Genomic DNA, 23,792 nt, shown 5'->3' on the forward strand with positions numbered 1-23,792 from the left:
ATACGAACAAGGCGGTATAACCGCGCACCGCTCGCGACACCTGTCAAATTTCGAACGTCATAATAATAATAATAATAATAACAATAGTAATAATAATGGTAAGTACACCGATTGCTATATACTCGGTCGGTGTGTGTACATAGCTTCAGCACACACAGCCCAAGCGTACGACAACGACGGATGGGGCAAATCGAGTTGTGTTTATTTTCCTTGAGCCTGCACTCCAACAGGTTGTACAGGTACACGACTGGCACTACCCGTGCTATATTATTATTATTATGTCAACCGACAGTCGTACACGGACCCGCGGAATCGTCTAACGGAAACGGAAAAAAAATCTCCCTCAACTCTATCTCTCTCTTTCTCTCTCCGCCTCGTCCTCGCATCGTCCTGCCGCCGCCGCCACCGCCGCCACAATAATATCAGACGTATACGATTGAGACGTCATAATATACTACTATTATAGAGTGTGCCCACACTAGCAGTAAAATATCGCGGCGAAAACGATCCCAGTCTGAGCGATATAATTAATACCAATACCTAATTAATATAGGTACATCGAGTTTAATTGTTTTTCATAATTCGTTCAGGCCCCGCAAACACGTATTATAACGACATCGCGAAATGTACACGACATATTATTACCGCCATCGTCGTCATCATTGTTTTTGTGACGTTGACAAATAAAAAACCGGGCGAACACGAGGCCCCCGGCCTGTCACATCTGTTTGGCGGTTTGGCGAACACAAAAGATCCGCTCCAACAAAACATAGGCCTATACGCAGACACACGTCACATCGGCGACGACCAAATAGCGTACCTATATAAAAACGTTACCGATTGCGTACCGCCGACAATACCACCGAGGTGTCGCGATAATATTGATATTGCGGCCTGACATATTCGGTTCCGGGTTATTTTTTATTTTACTTCCGTCCGATCAGCGTCAAGCGTCATTATCACCACGACAACGATGGCCGTCGACGGGAAAAACGCTTCCGGCCGGCTCGCCGCCGCGACCGTCCTCTGGCTGCTCGTCGCGATCTTCTCAAATCAGGTCGGTATAATATAATATGGGCAACGCTTGAACTGGATTTAGTGTGGTGCGAGGGATTGGTCACCATATATTGGTTTAAAAATTGATTGGTCAATATTTTACTCGGTTGAAACTTGGTTATTACTAGGGCCCGGATTTGTATGCAAATGCATATTCTTCTACAGTTCACCTACAGAATTACTATATTGTAGGATTTTTAAGCAATAAGATATTGTAAAATATGCAAAAACATATTTTTTTATTTCTACATAAAATTTAATATCTTTTACATAAAAATCACGAGCTAATTTAAACAGAAACTAGGCCCTAATTAGTAATTATTCATTATGTATTGTAAGTAGTTATTATTACGTTAATCATTGGTGTGATGTTAGACTTTTCCAAATTTTGAAACACGAGTGACAGGTGATTGATATTATACTGACTTTGTAGTACTAATAAAAAACAAAAATAATGTATTATATTGTCGTCTGACATAGATAAGATTAGATAGTAAATTTACGGCAATTCCACAAATAACTCAATAATATTAAAGAGGTTTATTAACTAAATACAATTCATAAGATTTTCAAAAATCAAATTATGCAATTATATGCATTGTTTTCAAAATATGCAAAAAAAAAAAATTAATTGCTCTATTACTATCGAGAATAATCCAAATCGTGGACATAATATCTGATAACCAATCAATTCGTTCTGAAAGGAAATAACATGCGAATGCATATTATAGAATTAATAGCCCTAAAAAGTCCAATCACAATGCGATTTGATCGACACGACACGACACACGACTTAGCTTTGAATGCGCTTTCATATTCACGAGCGCCTGCACGACAATGATATAATAAAATCGTTTTCGTCTCATTTATGCACATGGGTCACTTATGATGGGGCCCTTAGATAATAAAATACTTGTACCTATAGTGCATTCGACCTCATGACGAGGGAAGTTTTTTGAAATCAATGAAAACATAACTGCGCAATAAAAAAATAGAATATTATCCACTAGTTTTCCTTTCACAAAGGGGACCCTGGCCGTGGTCCGTGAGATGTAGTGGTGATGTAAGGTTTAGACTCAAGTTACATATTAACGAGTTAAAATCAAAAATTAATTTATAACGTGAATGGTAACTAAGTTAGGGGACTCATCGTTAATTTTTTTTGGAACTAACTTTTGAATTAATAAGTTACTTTTATAATAGAACATAATATTAAGTGTTAACTTCGAGTTATACTAGTTTCGGTTCTATATACCGTAGCACCTACTAAAATTAAGTTAAATTTTCATAAAAACCTTTCATTTAGAATTTTGTAGTTTGTGAAATATAATATTATGTATTTTTTTTTTTCGTAGTACCGTTAGATACGAGGAGGCTGCTTTCACATTACTTACTTACTTGAGAAAAATATTAGATACAAATATTTAATTAAATAATCATAGACATTTCTAAATCACACAAGAAATTATTATAATTGGAAAATGTTTAGTCATTATCAGTTTATAAACCTGTTTTTATTTATTTTAATTTTATACAACCGATGAATAATGATAATTATAACCAAGAAAATCCCCATTGAGTATTTCTATATTAGTGTATTACTGTATTGCTAAGTAAAATACATTTTTTTGCAGTTAATAAGAATTAATCATCATTTAGTAGTGGGTTGACTTGAGTTTTGGTTGCATTTTCAAAGGAAACATTGATTTTCATTACACACACATTCAAACATCAGTGACAATGGACATGGAATATTGCCTAAATATGACCCCTTAATAATGGTACAGTTTCGACAGCCTTAAATCATTACCTATAACTTCTGCCATGTAATTCATGATTATTTTTGAAGTGACCATCGAATAAATTGTCACAATTCAAATAATAATATACATAAACTATTCTTAGAAAATAGAAATTGACGTGCTGTTAATTTACTAGCCTCCTTTGATAAAAGTTGAATACGACATAATATTATATTATAACCGCTCGACGGTTAGGGCTTAAAGCAGGAAAAAATTCCAGGGGGAATAATGTCTCCATGTATAGTGTTAAGCGTTCCATAAATCATTTAATGTCTAATGTGCAATATGTAATGTATAAGCTGTGATTGTGTAAGCATAGTCATCCCCCTTTCAACCCTGAATATAATGTTTAAATTTGTAATTTATTTCATGTAAAATTTAAATTACAAATAATACTACATTTTTAAATGGGATGTTAAAGGAGGTGCTTTTTAACCACCGTCGGAGATATAGGGCCTCAGTCCACTTTAATCTTTCTCGACGGTCATATATCACACATTGCTTACATTACACTGCTTTTGGTAAAGTGCCCCACTCGACTCCTACTGTATAGCAGAGCGGTATCTATACTTGCCTACCCTTTTTTTTCATAATTTATTAAGAAGAATATGCAATCTATACATTTACAAGTTAATAGGCGTAGGTGCTAGGTTGTATATAAAATACATTTTTTTTATTCCTTTTTCTTCTATTTCCTGATTAGTGTTTACCGCCATAACAATTCACTATTGTGATATTCGATTTGTTTTTATGAACGTTAACATTCTCGTTATCATGTGAATTTTTTTATAATTTTAAAAATTGTATACCTAGTTGTATAATATAACTGTTTGTACTTATATTTCGTTATCTGCAATCCACGTCCATTTTGATTTTCTATTATGATAATAACAATAATAAATACTTCACTATCTATTCAAAATATCAAAATCCAAATGCGATGCATTTTTCTCTAAAAATGACGGCAGATGCGACCGAGAACATTCATACATTCATCACGAATATAAAATTAATGTGCTGATGATTAACTCAAGGGAAATACAATTGTTTAATCTTCTAGTGGCTCCTTGAAGTTCTATATCGCACGCTCAACGTCATTTAATATTTTGTTCCGTTAAGAAATGAATTTAGTGCACATTTTAAAGTTTAGATTTATCACAAAACAAACATTGAGCACCAGCAAACCATATTCGTATTTACGGGTATTGCAGCGAATGGTTGCTATTACACTTGGGCTTTTATTAAAATATCGTCGACAACTGTTTTACTCCAAAAGTATTAGTCTAATAATTCTAATACATTAATGATACAACCTAACCTGATCAAGGAGTAGGCAGGAAGCACTTTACTTGCTAATCGCTATCGCTATGTATGTGGGCTGTTCGTACATAGTGATGTTGTTTGTTTCCAAAGCTCTTTTACTCTAAATTATTTTGTGTACTTTACTGGAATATTTCAGGCTGTTCATTAGTACCTACTTGCTGTATAAGTCTGACCACGCCTATATGGGGAAAAAAGCTTCATAACGTATTTATATAATATTATGTCAATCATTATTCATTATAATTATAATGGGTACAACACTACAATTGTACAAAGTACTTACTATAATAAAATTGCTAAAATTGATATATATTGATGTTCGCCATAATATTTATCTTACATTATGCTTGTTGTATGTTTTCTTAAGTAACTATTACTTTAATGTACTATTATAATTCATAAGTATTGACCAAAATAAATAATTTAGAGATTGTTTTGAATAAATTGGAATACTTATAGGAAAAACCTTTAATTAAATTAAGTACAATATATTATTTATAACTCAAACAGATAATGTACAATTTATAATATATTAATAATGATAATAACATAATAAACCTTAAAAATTCACAAATTCTCAAACAATATTCATATAGATATCAACCTAAAAAGTAAGAAGAAGAGAAGAAATATATAATAAAAAAAAAGTAAGAATAGCAACGTTTGTAATGTGAATATTAATTTAATGATTACTTGAATAGTTTGATTGTTTACAGAAGAAATCAAAATATTAAGAGTCATTTAATTAGTATCTTTGAGATAAATGTGGAATATAAAATGAATGATTAGATATTAAATGATTGAGAAGTTATGACTTCTTATGAGTGTTAATTTTTAAAATTAATCTGGTTAAGCAAAAACGAATCATCAATCTCGTTTTTAATTAATTTATAAAGAGAAGGGCTATAGGTAATACTTCGGCGTATTTTTAAAGTTCCTTTAATTACTTTCCTTACATTTTTTTAAATTTATTATTTTATATTGCATATTATAATATGTCTATGTTTTTACTTTTTATACAGTTTTAATTATTTATTGAATATTTTTATGGTAATAATATAGGGTGTTTTATGGACATGGATAGACATTACTTAGAGATAACTAATTTATTTAAGACTTTTTTTTATAAAAATGTATTTATAAATGTTTTGTATATACTCCGATTTAAGTGTGAAACACCTCAATACGGCTCACAACATAATCGCTTGAAGTCTGGGGCTTGTTACTGAGACAGTAGGCAGTAGGCACTTTCTCCGTGTTATAAATTTAATATTTATATTGCGTTTTGAGTAGGTACTAAAATGTGTTATTCGACGTTAAGACGTAGCATGATTGCCACAATAATACACCAAATCCCGTAAACCATTAAAAATATCAAATCGAAGGGATGACGTATAACAAAAAAAAAATCATTTCTACAACGAAAACAGAAAAGAAATACCTATATAATTTATATACATCTACATAATCGAAATAAAATATTTTAATTCGTATTATCTTGATAAAATAATTAATGTTACCTACATTTTAGGATTATGTGTACTGTGATGGAGAAGAACAACAACAACAACAATTCCAACCACGCTTACAACCACAACAATTTCTACCTCCACAAGTACAACAACAACAACCACCAACACAACAGCAACAACAGCAACAACCACCAATACAACAACAACAATCACAAATGCCTCCACAAATGAACCCCCAAACGCCCCCGCAAATGCAGCCACAAATGCAGCCACAAATGCAGCCACAAATGCAGTCACAAATGCAGCCACAACCAACGCCACCACAACAACAACAGCAACAACAGCAACAACAGCAACAACTGCAACAACAACAACAACGACCACCAACTCAGCCACAAGAACCACCAAAACCACTTGGAATGTTGAGTCCAGTAAATAATTTGGTAAAAGAAATGCAACCAAACATAAATCGATTGACTGGACAATCAATGAATCCTGATTTCGGAACCAACCCACTACCACAACTACAACAACAACTAGGCAATGTTGCAGGTCCATTAAATATGCCGGGTGGTGGCCGAGTACCGATGTTTTCTGGTGGTCCACCACAGGTGTCAACCTTCGATGAAACAAACCAAGGAATAAATCCACAGTTTCGCCTTAACTCGCAATCAGAGCCGAATCCTAACCTATCGTCAGGCCAAAATCAATATAGACCTCAAGCGCAGTTAACAGAGCAGATAAATAACGCACAAGGCCCTCCGAATAACCAGCAAGACCCTATGAATAATTTTCAACATAAGTACACCCAACCAATGCCATCGTCATATCCACCGAATCATTACCCTTCCGCGAGGCCATCCATGGGTCAACAATACCCGTCTCCTTACTATGCCAATAGCAACATATACGAAGCTCCGGCGCCAGTCAATACACCAGGTTTTCCGGGACAGTCGTTCTTAAGCACGGGCATGGGTAGGTACCAACAATTATTTTAATGTACACCACACAATTTGACAGTAATTCCTTCACCAAGATCAATCCTGATTTCCGACTTAAGTAGACCATTAATCACGGCCACCCTTAGGATTTGTGAGGCTTGGTGAGAAATTTATTGTGAAACCAAACATATATTTTTATTTACAAGTACCTTAAGGAAACCTAATTTTTTTTAGTATGTAATATGAATAGTAAAAAAATGATTCAAAATTAATGAACTTCTGAAGAATTGACCAACCTTACAATAGAAGCAGAAATAATGGTGCCAATATAGTGTTTGAACTTTGAATTACCTACACCAAAACAATCATAGCTAATAGTTTGGACGATACCTATCGTATATTTCTAAGAAGCAAATTAAAACAATGAGTATGGAACATTAAAGTTCTATAGTTTTCTGAAAGTATTATTATACGTTTTAGTTTCGTACCTTTTTTATAGCCTCATACTTCGTAGGTATAAGGTACCATATTTGACTCATCCGCCATCATCAAATGTTTCAGTGTTTGACCGTCCTGGTTATTCTTATTTAGTTGTACATATAAATATATCGTTTCTTTATTTCTTTATGAAGCGTAAAATGTTTTATGATATGAAATAAATAATAATATTTATCATTTTTTAAATTAATTTTCATAATTTGTGGATGCGAGAGGCCAATTGTTTTATAGTTGTTCCAACTTTTAACTACGTTGATTCAACTTATTCATTTTAGTATTTCCAGAGTCCAGACATACATTTATTGACTAGTTATTGTGTCACTATATTAACCTGAGATTATGATTGTGCTAACCATTTTTAACGGTTATATGAACAACTACTATTTTTTTCAGTGCGATAATGAACCAACCTAGGTATAATAGTATTGAAAATTTAAACGATTGTAACATGTTTAATAAACATTTAAATGATACACATTTTTTATACTTGATTATGCATGGTTATCAAATGAAAGTTTCAAGTGTCAACATACAACACAAATCAATTCTATATTTCTGTTAGGTGAAAAAAATATAATTTTATAATATTATAATTTCAGAGTTGAATATATTAATTATACCTATTTATACAAGTCATGTTTATATGGTAGGTACTATTAACAGCAATCTTGTAAATTATATTTTTACAGTATTCAACCACAGATACAGTTCGTACTAATTTTGAAAAGTATTTAAAATACTTACTTGAGTACTAATACAGACATCTTAAAAAAGTATTTAGTACCTATTTATAGGTATCAAATACCTACTTTAAAATGTATAAATACATTATTTACCTTATAAAGTTGTAAAACAACAAAACCTTTTTTAATATTATACACTTAACATATAGTTATGTAATATATATATAACTTATATTACAGTTTCTTACACTGTATCATTTGGTGTAACTATAAAAATATTCTCATCTGAATTTTTAGTCAAAATATAATAATGTTTGGTTCAGTAAAATACACAGAAAAAAAAATTTAGAGTGACTAAAATTTAAATTTAAATAGAAAATATCTAAATTAAAACGAATAAGTATTTGATTCTAATTATAGATACTTTGTTCAAGTACTTCTTAAAAAGTAGTTAAAATACGTATTTGAGTAGGTACTTAAAAAGTGTTTGAATAATTTTACTCCGCTGTACTTTACAAGACTGGTTGACAGTTAACTATATAAATAACCTCTTAGATATTGATAATAGATAAATAATTATATACTATAGTCACTAATCAAAAATGCTATTTTTTTAAAAACTATTTCGTCATATTGTATTCTGTGTGTAATTTTAAACAGACATTGTCCATTTATCTTCACTGAAACTACCTACAATACAAAGTAGAACTTCCATTATGTATAAACTATACAGTATAGGTATAACACATTTTGTTGAATAAGATCATTAGTATTGCAAACGTCTTAGTTGTACTATTTTTTTAAAAAATTTTAATTTAAATATTGAATGATTCTTACATACAAATAAAGTATTCAAATGTTGAAGATGTGAAAATATGGTAAAATAATAATATACTCAAGGAAAGCACAGTGAATCTTGTTTGTTTTAGATACGTAATCCTGCTAATGCTCCCCACCCTTTAAAAAGCCCTAAAGTCGGTCATGATTGACTTTCGCCGTTCCCTGCAGTCAACGGGGCATCACCGTTCTGGAACAAAAACGCCCCCCTTCCCTTTTTGGCCTATTCACTTTTTGACCGAAACAAAAAGTCGTTTAATATAAATTGTAAACAAAATAAAAAAATTGATATATAATTTTTGCAAAACTACGGCAATTATAATTTTGAAAATTGTTAAAAGTATAAGCTTTAATATTTAAAATGTAAGAATACCTATAAGTTCATTGACATTATTTTTATGTTGATATGTCACAACACGTGTAGTATTATATTATAAACAAATTTAATATAATATTATACAATTGTTGTCAATAGTTATTAAGTATAATTATACTGAATATAATTTAATTTTGAAAATTATACGATACAAAAACTTTCATAATATAATATTATATTTTATATTAAACTAATTATTAAAACCTAATTATAATTGTTGTCATAAATTATTTAATGGGTGACCGTCGAGTTCGTCGAGTTTGATTGTAATGGCAACTACGTAATAATATATGGGCACCTACGTTTATGTAGTATGTTGTATGTACCTGTTTGATCGATCTTTATACGTATTGACGTATATTGTACCTAGAGAGTAGAGCCTCTATCTTTTATAGCCAAGATGAATTAATATCAGTAAGACAGTAACTCATTAAATTCTTTCGTTACTCATTTCATTTTCGTAAGATCGATGTTCTTGCAATAACTATAGTGTCTGGGACTGTGAATGTAACATTTTAAATATTAAAGCTTAATGCTTATACTTTTAACAATTTTCAAAATTATAGTTCCATTAATGTTACAAAAATTATATAACAATTATTTAATTTTTTTTACATTTTATAATATATTTATATAACTTTTTGTTTTGGTGGAAAAGAGAAACGACCTTTTTTAAATTTGGTCGAAAAGTGAATCAGCCGAAAAGTGAAGGGTGCGTTTTATGCGACCGAAAATATTGTATTTAATTATCTAAATGAACAGACTCCAATGAAATATTATATTCGTGATAAATCTTATTTTTAACTATAATAACTCTAGAGTAATTACCTATTAATCTACCAAACACGAAGGATAGAAAGAAAAAAAAGTCTAGAGGAATAATATTATTGTTATGATAAAAATATTAATATCATAATGGACATTCGTTGTTAACAGGAGATTTTCTGCAGCCCTCACAGGTGATCAATAGTTTGATGCAGACAAACCCGATGGACTTGGTGCAGAAGCCAGTCGGTATGGCGTTCAACGCGGTCGAAAAGCTGGGCCATTACGGCGGGAACGTAAAGGATGGCATAACCAGAGTGTTCAGGGATGTGATCGGAAAAATACTTGACCAAGGTCAGATGGGGACGCAGAAACTATTTGACATGGGCTCGGCCGGAAAAAATGCTGCCTTTGATTTCAGCCGGAGGCTTTTGATTCCGAATTCCAATAATCAGCAGACGGGCAATTTCGATGGCAGGTATAGTTCGCCACAGGCGAGCATGTCTCCGGGCTACAACTTCAACCCCAATCAGCAGCCCCCGACCCAGATGGGCTATGTGCAGCCCCAAGCAGGGGCAGGAGGACAGTTCATGGTTGGCAACAGTAACGGTCAACCACCCCCACAGGGCGCCGTTCCACAGTACCAGCAACAGAGACCAGGGCTAAACTACGGCACGAATATCCCCATAAATACCTAGCCAGTAGTCAATCGCCCGCCATGGCCAAGGCTAAAGGCACTCTCGGTGGTGCTGAGTGTTCCCAAGCCACTAATATCCTTCATATTTTCATATCCCCACTCGCATACACGTCACTATAATTTATAATATAAGTGTACTTACATTATTACTTATTATTAGTAGGGCTGGGATTTTAATTCACAAAAAAAAATTGCAAAAATTACTTAAAACTATATTCAGAAAATGACAAAATGTATTTCTTAGAGCTTAGGAAGTAAAGATATATATGTGTTTAATAGAAATGTATTTCTTTTAAAATTACAAGTACATAGATAGGTTAGGTAGTAATACAAACAATTAAAAAAACTTGTCGCCTCTTAAACCATATTTTGTGGCAGTCGACAAGTGTTGCATAATATGTAGGTGATTGTTGCTCTGTAGATATGCCCACCATACCAATATGATGGTTTAAAATACAATGATAAATGGTGCACAATTATTATTTGTAAAAAATGACTGAAGTAGATTAAAACATCAAAAATGACCTTAGGCGCTTAATGATTTTGAATTTGTCAAAAAATGCAAAATAAAAATTAATTATGATAGGTAATCAAAATCCACATTAAATACATTTTTACCACTTTTGGACTTACATTTTAAAATGGCAGATACAGAGCAATGGCATTGTATCAAAATCTCAGCCCTAATAATAACTATCAATTTCTTCACTCATCACTTATATTATATTTATATACGTAGGTAGGCACCTGTTATTTATAGGGTAGTTTCAATTATTATTATATTTTAGAATATGCACGAGGTGATAATGTACAAATAATCGTGTCTGAGATTAGATGAATATATTGTAGACAATTTCTAAATGAATAAAAAGTTAAAGGAAATGATAAACTGCAGCAGACCAATAAAGTATCTTTATAATATTATTGTTCCAAAACTTATGTTGTTCGTGTAAATAAAGTACAAGTACCTACCACTATTTATTTCAGTCTTAAGTAAAAAGAAAATTATTATTGGTTCACTAAATTAATAAAAATACTCTTTTTATGAATTAACTGTACGTTTAGCTTATGTTGATTATAATCATGAACACAATAACGATGTGAGTATGTGACCATGTGCCCTAAGTATTATTACAATATATTAGTTAGGCATTAGTGTTTATAAGATGATAGGTACCTTCCAACACATAATATTATGTAACTTTAAGTATAAAGTACCTATAGGTAACTGGTATGGTGTTTATTTATAGTAATTAGTAATGTTAATTTGAAAACATGATAGGACTTTGGGAGCACATTTTAATTGCACTGTCATTAATTAGATTTTAGATTTTAGAAGGAAGCAGCAGAGACGCAGAGTATAATAATTATTGTTAATCTGGTGATCATAAATATACCTACGATTAATTTAAGATACCTACCTATTAGAGAAGCAAAATGCACACTTTTAAACGATGCACCACATAAAACTATTCCAAATATACTTTATAGAAATCTAAAATATTTCAATTTTTCCAACTGTATTACCACGTCTAGGTGATACTTAAGAATGCATGTAAAGCTTCAAGTTCTTGAATTTCAAAAGTTAGTCTATTGTTTTTTATAGGTATCAGTTTTATAATGATATACTTACCAAGTAGATAAAATCTCTAAACAACGCTTATCTTAAAATTGTTGGAGTATATGTGGGGGTGGAGTATAGTAAGAAGTTTTTACAAGGAAATGTAAGATGATATAAGCATAAAAGAAAAATAACACATTATGAAACTACTAAACATTCCAAAAACCTAATACATTTTGAATTTCACTCATTTTTCAAAATACCTATATTAAAAAAAAAATACATACCTGTACATTAAAAGTATAATATTTAAATTATCACTAGACTCCCGCATCTAAACGAGATAATATTTACCTAATACCTATAAATACAATACAATATATGAGTATAATATTATTATCTGTGCCACAATGTTGTAGTTAATAAAGGTAGGAAAAAAAGTCTAATTAAAAAAAATAAATGATAAATAATTGATAGACCAATCATTTGTGAATTTTGGGAATTTGAGATGTGTATATTTCATATGTATATACTTAACTTAACAAAATTATGTGCACAGTGATAAGCGATTCAAAAGAAATAATATTGTATTGTTATACAATACATATCTTGATTTAGATTGTTTGTGTGTCAAGAGTTGTATTTAATTAACAAAAATAAAATAGTTTATGTAACACGAGTAAGCAATAAGCATAATATATATAGTTCAAAATAAATGTATATTTATCAAAATAAGTTGCTAAGAAACAGTGTATCAATGTATAAAAAAAAGAATGAAAATATGATAAAAAACCAAATGTGAATAAAATTGGTGATATATTACTTTGTTATATGAAAATACTATTATGTACCTGTGTAACAATCGTTTTGATGCAATAAAAATTATAATTCTACATTTATTAAGTTTAATGACTACTCAATCCATTATTCAATTGTTTGGTTTCAATTAGATATACCTATAAAATATTAAAATTGATCCATCATTGAATTTTGTTTACTTTACTTCATAAGCTAATGTCATAAGTACAAGAGGTCATGGATGTTACTCATGAATCTATATTCCTTATTAATAGTTATATATTTATAATAATTGGATAATAATATTGACAATATTGTACTGATTAAATGAAAAATAAACAACATATTATATTATTGTGTATGGGTTTAATTGAAAATTGGCAAGAATACTATAAATGACTAGATTTAATAAAAAAAAAAATACAGTTGTCTGTACTTACAGCATTATCAATATGATGATACAGTATGAACTAACATAGAAATACAATTTGGCTTTACATAATTGTACCCAATTAAATGAAGTAACAAAAACAGAATATCAGTCATTAGTTATTACAAACGTTTTAACCAAAAAAATAATATTATAAACTAAATATTATTATATTATACTAAACATTTTCATCAAGAACAACTATTTTATAACCTGGAATAATAATTGATTTAAGATTATTCTGTTTGAAGCAATATTTAGGTCATATAATATATGAAATTAATTTAATAGACACACAAATAAAAAATAATTACTATTTTATAATTTCATAAATTTAAAAATATATTTTTAAATATTTGTCCCTTATCTATAATATTAGTCCTTAATTTAATATGCTTTCTGATTCAAATACTACAATATATAATTGTTTTTTTTTGTATACAATAAAATGAAAATGTTTATATTAAGTATAAATGCTATAGAAAATAAAATACAAATGGTTTTATAATATAATTATTCTCCAAATAATTTTTTACCCAATTCCATAAATTTATGACCCCGGCAAGCTGTAATAGCATCTTTTTTCTTGAGCGTAGCTACCAAATCACTGTTAGCATCAATAAGGCGACACAGTAAATCTTCATAAGCATATTTTACATTGGTTGGAAGTGAACCTGGCTTAATTTTCACCAACATGTCTATAATGCCTTCTGCCCAACCACTTTCGATTGCAAATTCCGATATCCATGGAACAAGGGTTAAGATGCCACTAAGATTTTGCATACCCAAAAACCATAACTCTTGCAACTCGATCCATGCTTCTTTATAAGTCATAGTCACAACCAACTGACCTAATACAAATCGTGAATTATTGCTATTCTCATCAACGGTATACGCATCCCAAAGAAATCGAATAGTTGCTTGTATGTAACGGCAAATAGAGAAGTCATTTTTCTTAATGTAAGCAGTCTTCAATTTCAGTAGCAACAAACCCAGAACAGCCATGTTGCCATACACAACAAGGTTATCATGATTGTTTTTTAATTCAGGTAGATTATCAAACACAAATTTCATGAGAGTAAAAAACAATGGACTATTTTTCACATAATCAACTTCTAATACACAGATATTCATGAATGTATTGCATATACTAATAATTGCTCCTCTTGAGTCAGCCATTTGTTTCAGACGTTCGGCTGGAATTTCAGGTTCTGGCCCTCTGGGTTTACTTCTTTCAGATTTTGGTATCAATGGTTTTTTATAATGTGCAATTGACCAATGAAATGCCAAACATTCTTGCAATACCTCTTCTTGTTTAATTTTTAATAATACAGCACGACCACTGTCATCCACTGTTATATGACATAGAGCTGGTAAAAATGCTCTCAACACATCCACGGAACTCAAAGGATCATATGTTACTGGCTTATCTTCAGATTTTATATGTTCTGATATGTAACGTGCGCGGTACGCAAAGAATGATTCATTGGCAATCTGTAATGCAAATGGCAAAATATTGTTCACGGCAGGTTTCATTGCAGATGTTTCTAGAGTTAACCATGCAGAAAGTGACATGAGCATCAAACATACAAAACATTTCTCTTTGTTTTCTAAGGGTTTTTTAGATACAGATAACGTTTTTAGAAGGTTTAATACAGCAGTAAAAGCTCCTTTTAGTGCTGTATATGTTTGCTGTTTTTCTTTTTGTTCTAAATCTAAAGTGTCAGCTGATAGAAACGCAATTGATATTTCTAGAATTGTGAAACATGAACCAAGTAAATTTTCTGCAGCCAACACCTAGAAAAAAAAAAATAACCAATTAAAATATGGTAAATACATTACATATGTAATACATTTTAAATATTTTTCACATTTAGTTGAGTATTAATTACGATTATTTTGATATAAAACAAACAAAACCCCAATTTATTTAGGTAAAGCTCTGGATAAAGGTTTAAATATGATAGGTACACCCATTGTATCTTGTAAAAGTAAGTAAATACTTTTTAAAATTCTTAACAATCCTTCAATACAAATTGTATAATAATATGGTTTTATGGTCCATGGATGACGGTTACTACTTAAACTCATTTTAAGCTCTTAGAAGAATTAATAAAATGGATTCACAAAATACTATGGTAAATTACAGGTGATGTACCTAAATACTGAGCTTTAGCCAAAAGTAAGTTTATTATAATCTTATAAATAAGACGGAAATTGACAAAAAAGATTATGATATAAGTACAAATTAATACAATTAATTTAAAATAGAAATTTTGAGCCAAATAATTTCTGTAGGTATAGTTGGACATTTAATAATAAATTATTACTTTTATTTATAGTTAAGATAAATGAATGCATAAAAAAGTATTAGGTAGATTCAATAAATAATACAATTATTTTACAATTTATTTAATTTATGATTCATGCAATAAATTAATGTTCTATTTAAAATTATATTTTATATCTACTTATCAACATTTTTTTAAATAATTGTTTGAAAATAAAAATTTTACACAAACTAATACTTCATTGGAATAGATCCAACATAAAATGTTATGAGCCTATAGTGATTTTCTAGTAATTCTAACTAAAAACCAGAAATTCTCTATTATTTGTTATAATTAGGTTCATAATTAAGTACTAGATCAAGTACTATTAAGACATTAAGTACATTTGTTAAAGATAAATCAATTTAATCAATTTTGATAAAATAATTCTTACTTGGATACCATAAATTAGTTGAGGAAAACTTAAATTAATTAAAATATTAATGTACATAAATAGGTAATGTACCTACAATATATACGCGCATATCATACATTTTAGAAACCAAATTAACTTTTTTTAAACTAAAATGTAATTATGAATGCAATTATTTACCTCACTATTTATATTCAAAATGTAAATAAAATATAGGTACAAAATAAATAATAATAGGTACCTGTTCAAATTTTGTATTTTCTAATTGCATACGTATTTCAATTGAAGCCAAATGTATTAACATCAAGAAAAATACTTTTGGTTTTGCTTCATCTTGTAGTGACCATTCAGCACCAAATGTGGTAAGCATTTGCGATGCTAACTTGATTGCTGGATCTCGTTGTGCTTTAACAAGCTTACTAGTCAATATGTCTCGCAGTCCTAAGAATAATTTTGTCGGCCATATTTCATTATCACAAGTGTTTTGTACAATTTCTACTGGGCAATTGCCTAATAAAGGTGAAAGTATTGAACATAATTTAAATTTTCGTTCACTGTGGTCAGTTTCAAAATCTACTGCTAAGATGTTCATCAGTGTGTTAAAGTTTTGGACATTATTTTCCCAGGAAGGTGGACCAAATTTCTCAACGATGGTAACAAGCAATGACAATGCTTCATCTGTCTGAAAACTTTTTTGAGAATACACTTTACACATTTTTCCTACTGTGTCAACATCAAATAGTGCTTTTAAGCCCTGTTCAAAAGTTACAATAAAATTCAAACACTTGTAAGCTTCATTAACTAGCATGAGATTATCCTCGTCCGCTTCATCTTCGTCTTCATCACCTTCGCTGAGTACAATATCTAGGAACACATCAACATTTTGTAATATTTCTTTATGAGTGGCAACCTCTTGGACACTGCACAGCGCCGTGAGTATGCTCATCGCCACTGACTTGTAAACGAATGGTGGACAGCCAGCTGGCACTTCGTCGCTGAGCAACAAACGTTTGATGAATTTGAACTCGATGGCTTCGAACAGGGCAAGTTTGGAGCGAGGGTTGCATTTCTCGGCCTTCACGGTTTTGGTGACCATAAACAGCGCGGCGAATTTTTCAGTGTCCGTTTTCGCACCTTTAATGACGCCAACGCATTTCTTAACCGAGTCCAGCACTTCGTCGCTCATCTTTCGATGCGAAAAAAGACAAACAGACGATAAAATGTATACAAAAGTATGTATTCAAATCGAAGGTACTCTAAAGCACGGCCGGACGCACACGCACGGGAGACGGCAACAATTGTATTGAATTTCCGAAGCGGCGAAAGGGTCTGTGCGGCTCTCTTCAGTCGGCTTCTATATTTAGCTCTTCGGATGTTTACCACCGCTCGACAGCAGCAGCTATGCCGGGACCCGTGCCAGTTTTCGAAGAATATTACATAACGGCTAATAATAATATGAGACGGCGGCGGCTGTTCCTCTAGGATCCAATCGGGGGGCGGTTAAAAAATAAAAAAAAATTAAACGATAATAAAAAAAAAAAAATGTGCTACGGATCTCACGGCGAGATGGCTGGTGGCCAAACGAAGGGCGTCGAACACTTGTGAATCGCGAGAGAACGACGGAGACGCCCGGCACGTGTGAGCGTCGTTATTATTATCGTCATCATTATACGTAACCGTGAGTGTAGACTTGAGCTCCGGCCAACGGCGTTGATGGTCGGTCTTGCGTGTTGCGACTTGCAACCGAAACCGACCGAATATATTATATTTATTATTTTTTCGAAATACGTCTGGTCCGCGACATCATTTAGGAGGTACCTATATGATATTGTTATGATGCACGACCGGCTTATGGCACGTGCGCTTTCACGTCTTGTCAACAACACAAACGCTGATAACACCGCTGTTATCACTTATCAGCTTGTTATCACCGCCCGGCTGTTATCTCGAGCGTCGCCCGGTAGTGGCGGATTTTCCGAAGTCGGAAGTACCTACCGAATCGAGATCCGACGACGTACCCAATATCCATACTAGCTGAACCAACTATAGGTAAGAACGGTAAAGATGTATAATATTTAAATGTATGAGAGGTATGTTATTATCAATAACCGCTATGTCTAGGGTTATTTTATCGGAGGAAAACAAATTTCAAAGTATAAAAGTATTGACATATGCCGTATAAGGTGACTGGTGAGTTAGGTAGGTACAACCGTATGTCCGTATAACATTGGGGTTCTACCTTTTATTCCTGGGATGTTAAATAATATGTTTGCTTATTATTTTTTAATTCATTGCCGATCTACCAAAAATTATCGAAATCGAAAGTATAATTGATTTTAAATTTTTTTCGAATACCCCAGGTAGCCCTTAGGATTCGATGGTTTGGTCATAGATTTTGCATTCATAACTTATTTTAAAAACGTGAGAGAAAATGCGTTACTCTATAATAATCACTTTTAATAAGTAATATTTTGTTACAATAAAATTGAGTTAATTTAATTGCAACGTAATTCAGTTAGGTACCGCGTTACCGAATAAGGAATTTCATTGTTGTCGGTGGTCTGTTTTACAATATTTGTATTTGTATGCAATTTAATGACCATTTTAAATTGTAATAATATAGATTGTCCTCTATTCGTCATTACTTGCATACAAATTAAAATTGCCAATGTACAAAAGTGAATTATCTATATTCTTAACTCTAAGTTTAGGAATAGGTAGATACTAGATATTCAGCTATTCAAGATTCACTCTAATATTAAAGTTATCAACGCAATCTATATTATGTTGTTCTGCTGAACTGAAATTTTGAGACAAAATAAAATAGTGCTAGTGCGTCGAATCAATACATCAATAGCTATAATAAATTTAATCAACATTTTACATTTTTATTGATGACAAAATATACATATTATACAGATAACCACTGTATAATTGTTTCACTGCAGTTTATGTTGAAGTTAGTTGGGTTTAAGGGTCTTAGCCTTTAGGTACCTAATGATCTTCCCAAATGCCAATTCAAATCGTCGGTCATTAGTTTTAAATTTTAATGGTGTATTGTTAGTTTTGATATTAGAGTGAGTTTAAATACTATCAAACTAACTGTTAAGAACATTATTTATCGATTGTCATCGGCTTTTATTCGATATTTTAATATTCAAGGGAGATATGAGCATTATTAATGCATGATATTTCACATACCCACATCTTGCTTGTAAATGAAAATATCAAAAAATATCACAAAGATAATGTTCTTACCTAAAAGTTTGAAAATAGGTAAATTTACCCTATTATCAAAACTAACAACACAGAATTGAAACTATTAAACTAAAATTTTCTGTGCCGGCATCTCGTGGTCGTATGTGATGTGTTGTAGACAGTCAACAAGTGCATAGTGGTCCCCTCATTCCCTGTATTACAATTTAAAATGTAAATGTATTATATATACCTCGTAGCATTACAAAAAAATAAAAATTTTATATTATATTAAAAATGTTAAGCAAAACAAATATAGGTACTCAAAAAAACTAAGTTCATTAGGAGTATTCTATACTATATACACACTGTATAAAGTGTAGTTTTATAGTTTGTGTGTGTGTGTGTGTGTGTGTGTGTGTGTGTGTGTGTGTGTGTGTGACACACTGAAGTGATGCACATCAAAAGACCTTACACGGTGGTCAGCGGAGACGAGGAGAGCTGGACATAATAATATTTTAGTGTAAACCCGCAAAAATGGTACAAGGTTTCTTTGACGATTACGAGGTCCGTTTAATGGAAATATAAATAAATTTAAAAATACTGCAAATGTTGTCTTGACGAAATTACGACGACTATCGTTTTAACTCTTTAATCATTATTTCGCCCACAAAAAAAATAATAATACACTTATGACGAATACATTTTAATATATTATTATAATATTGTGTTTGAAGATACTTGTATGATATAGCACGGGTGTGTCGTGTGTGTGTGTGTGTGTGTTCGTGTATATAAAAAACTCCCCAACCCTGTATGTATATAATATTATACATTTATACAGCGTACGAGTATCAGAGTATATATTGTGTAATATGTGACACGTGAACGCAAGTTATAATTAAATTCAAAAGTTATAAATAATTTTAATGTTGCAAAGTGCTATACACATTTACCAAACAAAATAAAAAAAATACTAAAATGAAACGATATTCCAACGGTATAATCCATTATTTATATCTTTATTTTAAAAAAGTAATTTATGGAATAATATTGTAAAAACTAAAAACAAATTACAATTGTATTTATTAATTAAGGTAATAAATTATTTTATTTTATATGTCACATTAACTGCTGATGAATTTATTGTTAAGCCTTTTAAAATAATTATTATTCTTTAAGGTTTACAACAGATAACTAAAATATGTATAAATATTAAATACTCAACACATTTTGATATTGCAACTTCTACTGAATTTAATTTATAAAATACCCGTTAATTTCATTACCTAAATAATTTTAGATCAATTATACAAATATGATAATACATGTAATTTTTTTTCCTAAAATTACGAAAATTCGAGTATGTTTCAAAAAGACGATACACCGTGCCACTGTACCTATTTAGTTATTAACAGTGTACAAATAAATAAACAATATGACATTAGTTTAATGAACTGTTCGGGGAATTTGTTCAAAGATTAGATATTATGTTTATGGTTTAAACAATTCGTGTTCTGCAAACTGCGACCGTATAAGTTAGTTACTGGGCGATGAGTGTAAAAAACGGCTTCTATTGATTGTGTGTTATAAAGCTTTTTTTTATAAGTTTTGCAGATTAGTATCGTCTATTGATATTTTTTAGAAGGTGCTATCGAAAGTGTAAGTAATCTGATTGGATTGATAGATAGTGAGGTCAAATAGTGGTGTATGGCTAATTGATCTGCTTTTTAATTATGTCTTACACTTATGTATATGTAAGAGATCTACATCCTAACTATTTTATACGGAGAAATGTATATGCTATGATTGATGTATTGGATTGCAAAATAGAGTGTTGATGTGCAATAGCTAGTAATTATTTTTGCTATGACTGTGATTAACCAAGTAACTAGTTATTGTAATTTTTTAGGTGAAGGAGTGTATTATAGTTTATTTGTTAACTGTTATGTCTTCGATTAACGGAGTTTATTCTAATTTTAAAGTATATCATAATATTGGATATATTTATTTTAAGGGTAAACAGTGCTTTGATTACATGCTTGTAAATATTATATTACAATTACGCCTTACTCTGATAATATATATTTGGACATTGGTATAAGTTATAACATAGCTTTAATAAAAATCATGAATTAATATATCAAAATGAAATTTAGGTATACCTATAGTATATAAGTAGTAACACTGGTATTGCTTATCAGAATCTTCTTTGAGTTTAGACGTTTCATTGTTATAAATATGTTAATCCAAATCTACAAAAAACGATAACATTATACGTTGTAACCAACGTATAAGTCGACTTAATCATTTTAATTCCTAAATTTTAGGAAAAACCCAGTGACAAATAAAAATTTCGAGACCGACGTCGTGTCTTGCGCGATAATATTTTTCATTGTCTTGCTTGTACTTCAATCGTTCGGTAGATGCCATTAATAATCTAGCACATTCTTTCAGGCTATTCATGTAAAGTGCATATACATTTTGGGGGCTCAGTTTAGTGACACTTTTGGTTATGGTAGGTAATTAAAGTAATACACATTGACATTGCACTGTCTTTATAATATATGCCCGTTTGGTATTTTACACATAATAATATAATACGTAAGAGCTGGTAGGTAAAATACAGTTATATGCCGTGGTTCTTAACAATTTACCTACAAAGCGAGAGATAGAACATACCTACAACATTTCGTGACAAGAACTCAAACACGTTAATATTGGAACAGAGCGTAGGAGGAGATGATTCGTGTCTGATAATTTTTTCCCTGACCTCTAAGTTATTTACTTATGCAATGTGAGCATCGTCAACAAACGTCCTGTCCTATTATACGATCCTCGTATTGATGCCACATAAAATTAGTTTGCAGCTAAATGTTTTGAATGTATAAAGGTACCTATTTCATATTGTGTCACACTGCCACAGCTGTTACCTATAGTTAGTGTTAGAAGTTACTGCAGGTGATTAGAAAATCCTGAAGTCTTGATGTTCAAAAAGTCGAAAGCAGATTAATTTTTGTAAAAGTATGTAATTATTTGACAAAGTATTAATTATGAAAAATATTAAACGATCATAGTATGAGGCTGGCATCTATTATAATATTGAACACACAATGTGTCGGCTTGGGAAACCGTAAATAATATGAGTGACCCTATCGATGTGTAAAATACGTTTCAAATAATTTGCATAATATATATATATATATTACCCTTCTAACGAGTCTAAGCTATATATTTCGTGGTAATTATAAATTTATATGCACATATTATATATGGAGTAAGCTGGAAAGTTATACAATTGAAATATCAACCGATAATTGTTGATGACCGCGAGCAATTCGATGATTGCCGTAATTCGTAAACGTTAAACAAATTAATTGTCATAGCATAATACTAGAATATTAGAATTCATAATATTCGTAATATACCCCAAAAACAATATATCATGAATGCAATACAAGTAGATACTTAAAATATAATATTAAGACCTTAAAAACCATTCGAGTTAGGCTTGTAAAAGCATGCAGTAGTGTTGTCTCTGAAGTTTTTTGCCGCCCTAAATATTTATATGTTAATATGTTCATATGTATTTATTGAAAAAAAATCATTTGTCATTTCCATTACCCACAGTAACAATATAATAAAATTACGTTTCAAAAATAGAATGTTAGGATGTAAACAACTACCGACTGAGTATTATGATCACTGTTAGTGTATAGTACCTATATTAGTATATAGCGTGTACACCGAACAGACGGAACAGTTAAACTGAAACCGAACATTTCTAAAATAAAACAATACGTTATTCACCATAGCTTCTGGACTATAATATTATTATAAATATTGTTTAATAAGTAAACAAGCAATGAGCATATTATATTGTGCCATGGCCCGCGATATAAAGAAAACCGAAATCAGTATTTTTATATTCCGCAGCGGACGGACGTGCCTATATTTATACAGAGTGTAACTGGACTATTCAACAAATATCTAGCTTCTTAAATAATCCTGTTATCCTGTTACCTCTTATATAAACACTTGATGAATTTTATAAATGAATAATAAAAAATGTTCATTTAATTTTTATTTTCAAAATCTTAATATTATTTTTTTTAAATAATTACAATTAGTCATTATGTACCCACATATAAAATCAAGTAGTTCACGTTGAATATTGCACGTGTATCGCATTGGCTATAAGAATATGTCACGCTTGTATTGTCGACTTTCGATTTTCGTATAATCATTTACACAATTAGAAGCATGTTTATAGGAATGAGTTTCCCCATTGTTGGCACTCTTAGCTGACTAGTTCATAAATATTAGAAAAACTTGTTTTCTTACCTGTTGATTATTGTTTTTATTATAATTCCGATGGTAAATTGATTATAATTAAAATATAAACTTAACTACATGAAAATTACGTGATTTTAACAAGCACGCTTCACCAGGCCCTCTAGGTCAAAATCGGAGATTTTATACTGCCAATAATTAGTAGTTATGTTTTTTTTTTTGGAACATGCATGGATCACGGAGGTTAGGCTGGCCACATCTAAAATTATGAATCTTAGGTCCTGTTTTCCTTCACAGCTGCCCAGGGCTGGGGTAACCATTATAGGCACAATAGTCACAGCTTACCGTGAAGAAAAGCCGAA

The 23,792-nt window shown here is 30.9% G+C and overlaps 2 protein-coding genes across 2 annotated transcripts; one reads left to right on the forward strand and one right to left on the reverse strand.

The window, feature by feature from the left end:
- The first annotated feature begins 226 nt into the window (after window positions 1-226).
- Window positions 227-10,998, forward strand: LOC111030915 (mediator of RNA polymerase II transcription subunit 12-like). The gene is made up of 3 exons (XM_022310646.1): window positions 227-1,057; window positions 5,713-6,628; window positions 9,925-10,998. Exons 1-3 carry the CDS (start codon window positions 974-976, stop codon window positions 10,449-10,451), a joined length of 1,527 nt encoding a protein of 508 aa, XP_022166338.1. The 5' UTR covers window positions 227-973; the 3' UTR covers window positions 10,452-10,998.
- Window positions 10,999-12,078: 1,080 nt separating this feature from the next.
- On the reverse strand, window positions 12,079-17,901 carry LOC111030914 (neurochondrin homolog). Its single transcript, XM_022310645.1, has 2 exons — window positions 16,184-17,901; window positions 12,079-15,036 (listed from the first exon to the last, which is right to left on the reverse strand). The coding sequence occupies exons 1-2, from the start codon at window positions 17,126-17,128 to the stop codon at window positions 13,753-13,755; spliced, it is 2,229 nt and encodes a 742-aa protein (XP_022166337.1). The 5' UTR covers window positions 17,129-17,901; the 3' UTR covers window positions 12,079-13,752.
- Between the last annotated feature and the right edge of the window lie 5,891 nt (window positions 17,902-23,792).

The sequence above is a fragment of the Myzus persicae genome, unplaced genomic scaffold (genome assembly GCF_001856785.1).
Source record: "Myzus persicae strain clone G006 unplaced genomic scaffold, MPER_G0061.0, whole genome shotgun sequence".
In the NCBI taxonomy this organism is placed as follows: Eukaryota; Metazoa; Arthropoda; class Insecta; order Hemiptera; family Aphididae; genus Myzus; species Myzus persicae.

What these genes read in the sequence shown, in the direction of transcription:
- LOC111030915 (XM_022310646.1), top strand. Translation starts at nt 974, where the DNA reads ATGGCCGTCGACGGGAAAAACGCTTCCGGCCGGCTCGCCGCCGCGACC. An exon ending in TCGCGATCTTCTCAAATCAG is followed by an intron (nt 1,058 to 5,712) that starts GTCGGTATAATA and finishes CCTACATTTTAG; the next exon opens with GATTATGTGTACTGTGATGG. An exon ending in GTTCTTAAGCACGGGCATGG is followed by an intron (nt 6,629 to 9,924) that starts GTAGGTACCAAC and finishes CGTTGTTAACAG; the next exon opens with GAGATTTTCTGCAGCCCTCA.
- LOC111030914 (XM_022310645.1), bottom strand. Translation starts at nt 17,128, where the DNA reads ATGAGCGACGAAGTGCTGGACTCGGTTAAGAAATGCGTTGGCGTCATT. An exon ending in AAAATACAAAATTTGAACAG is followed by an intron (nt 15,037 to 16,183) that starts GTACCTATTATT and finishes TTTTTTTTCTAG; the next exon opens with GTGTTGGCTGCAGAAAATTT.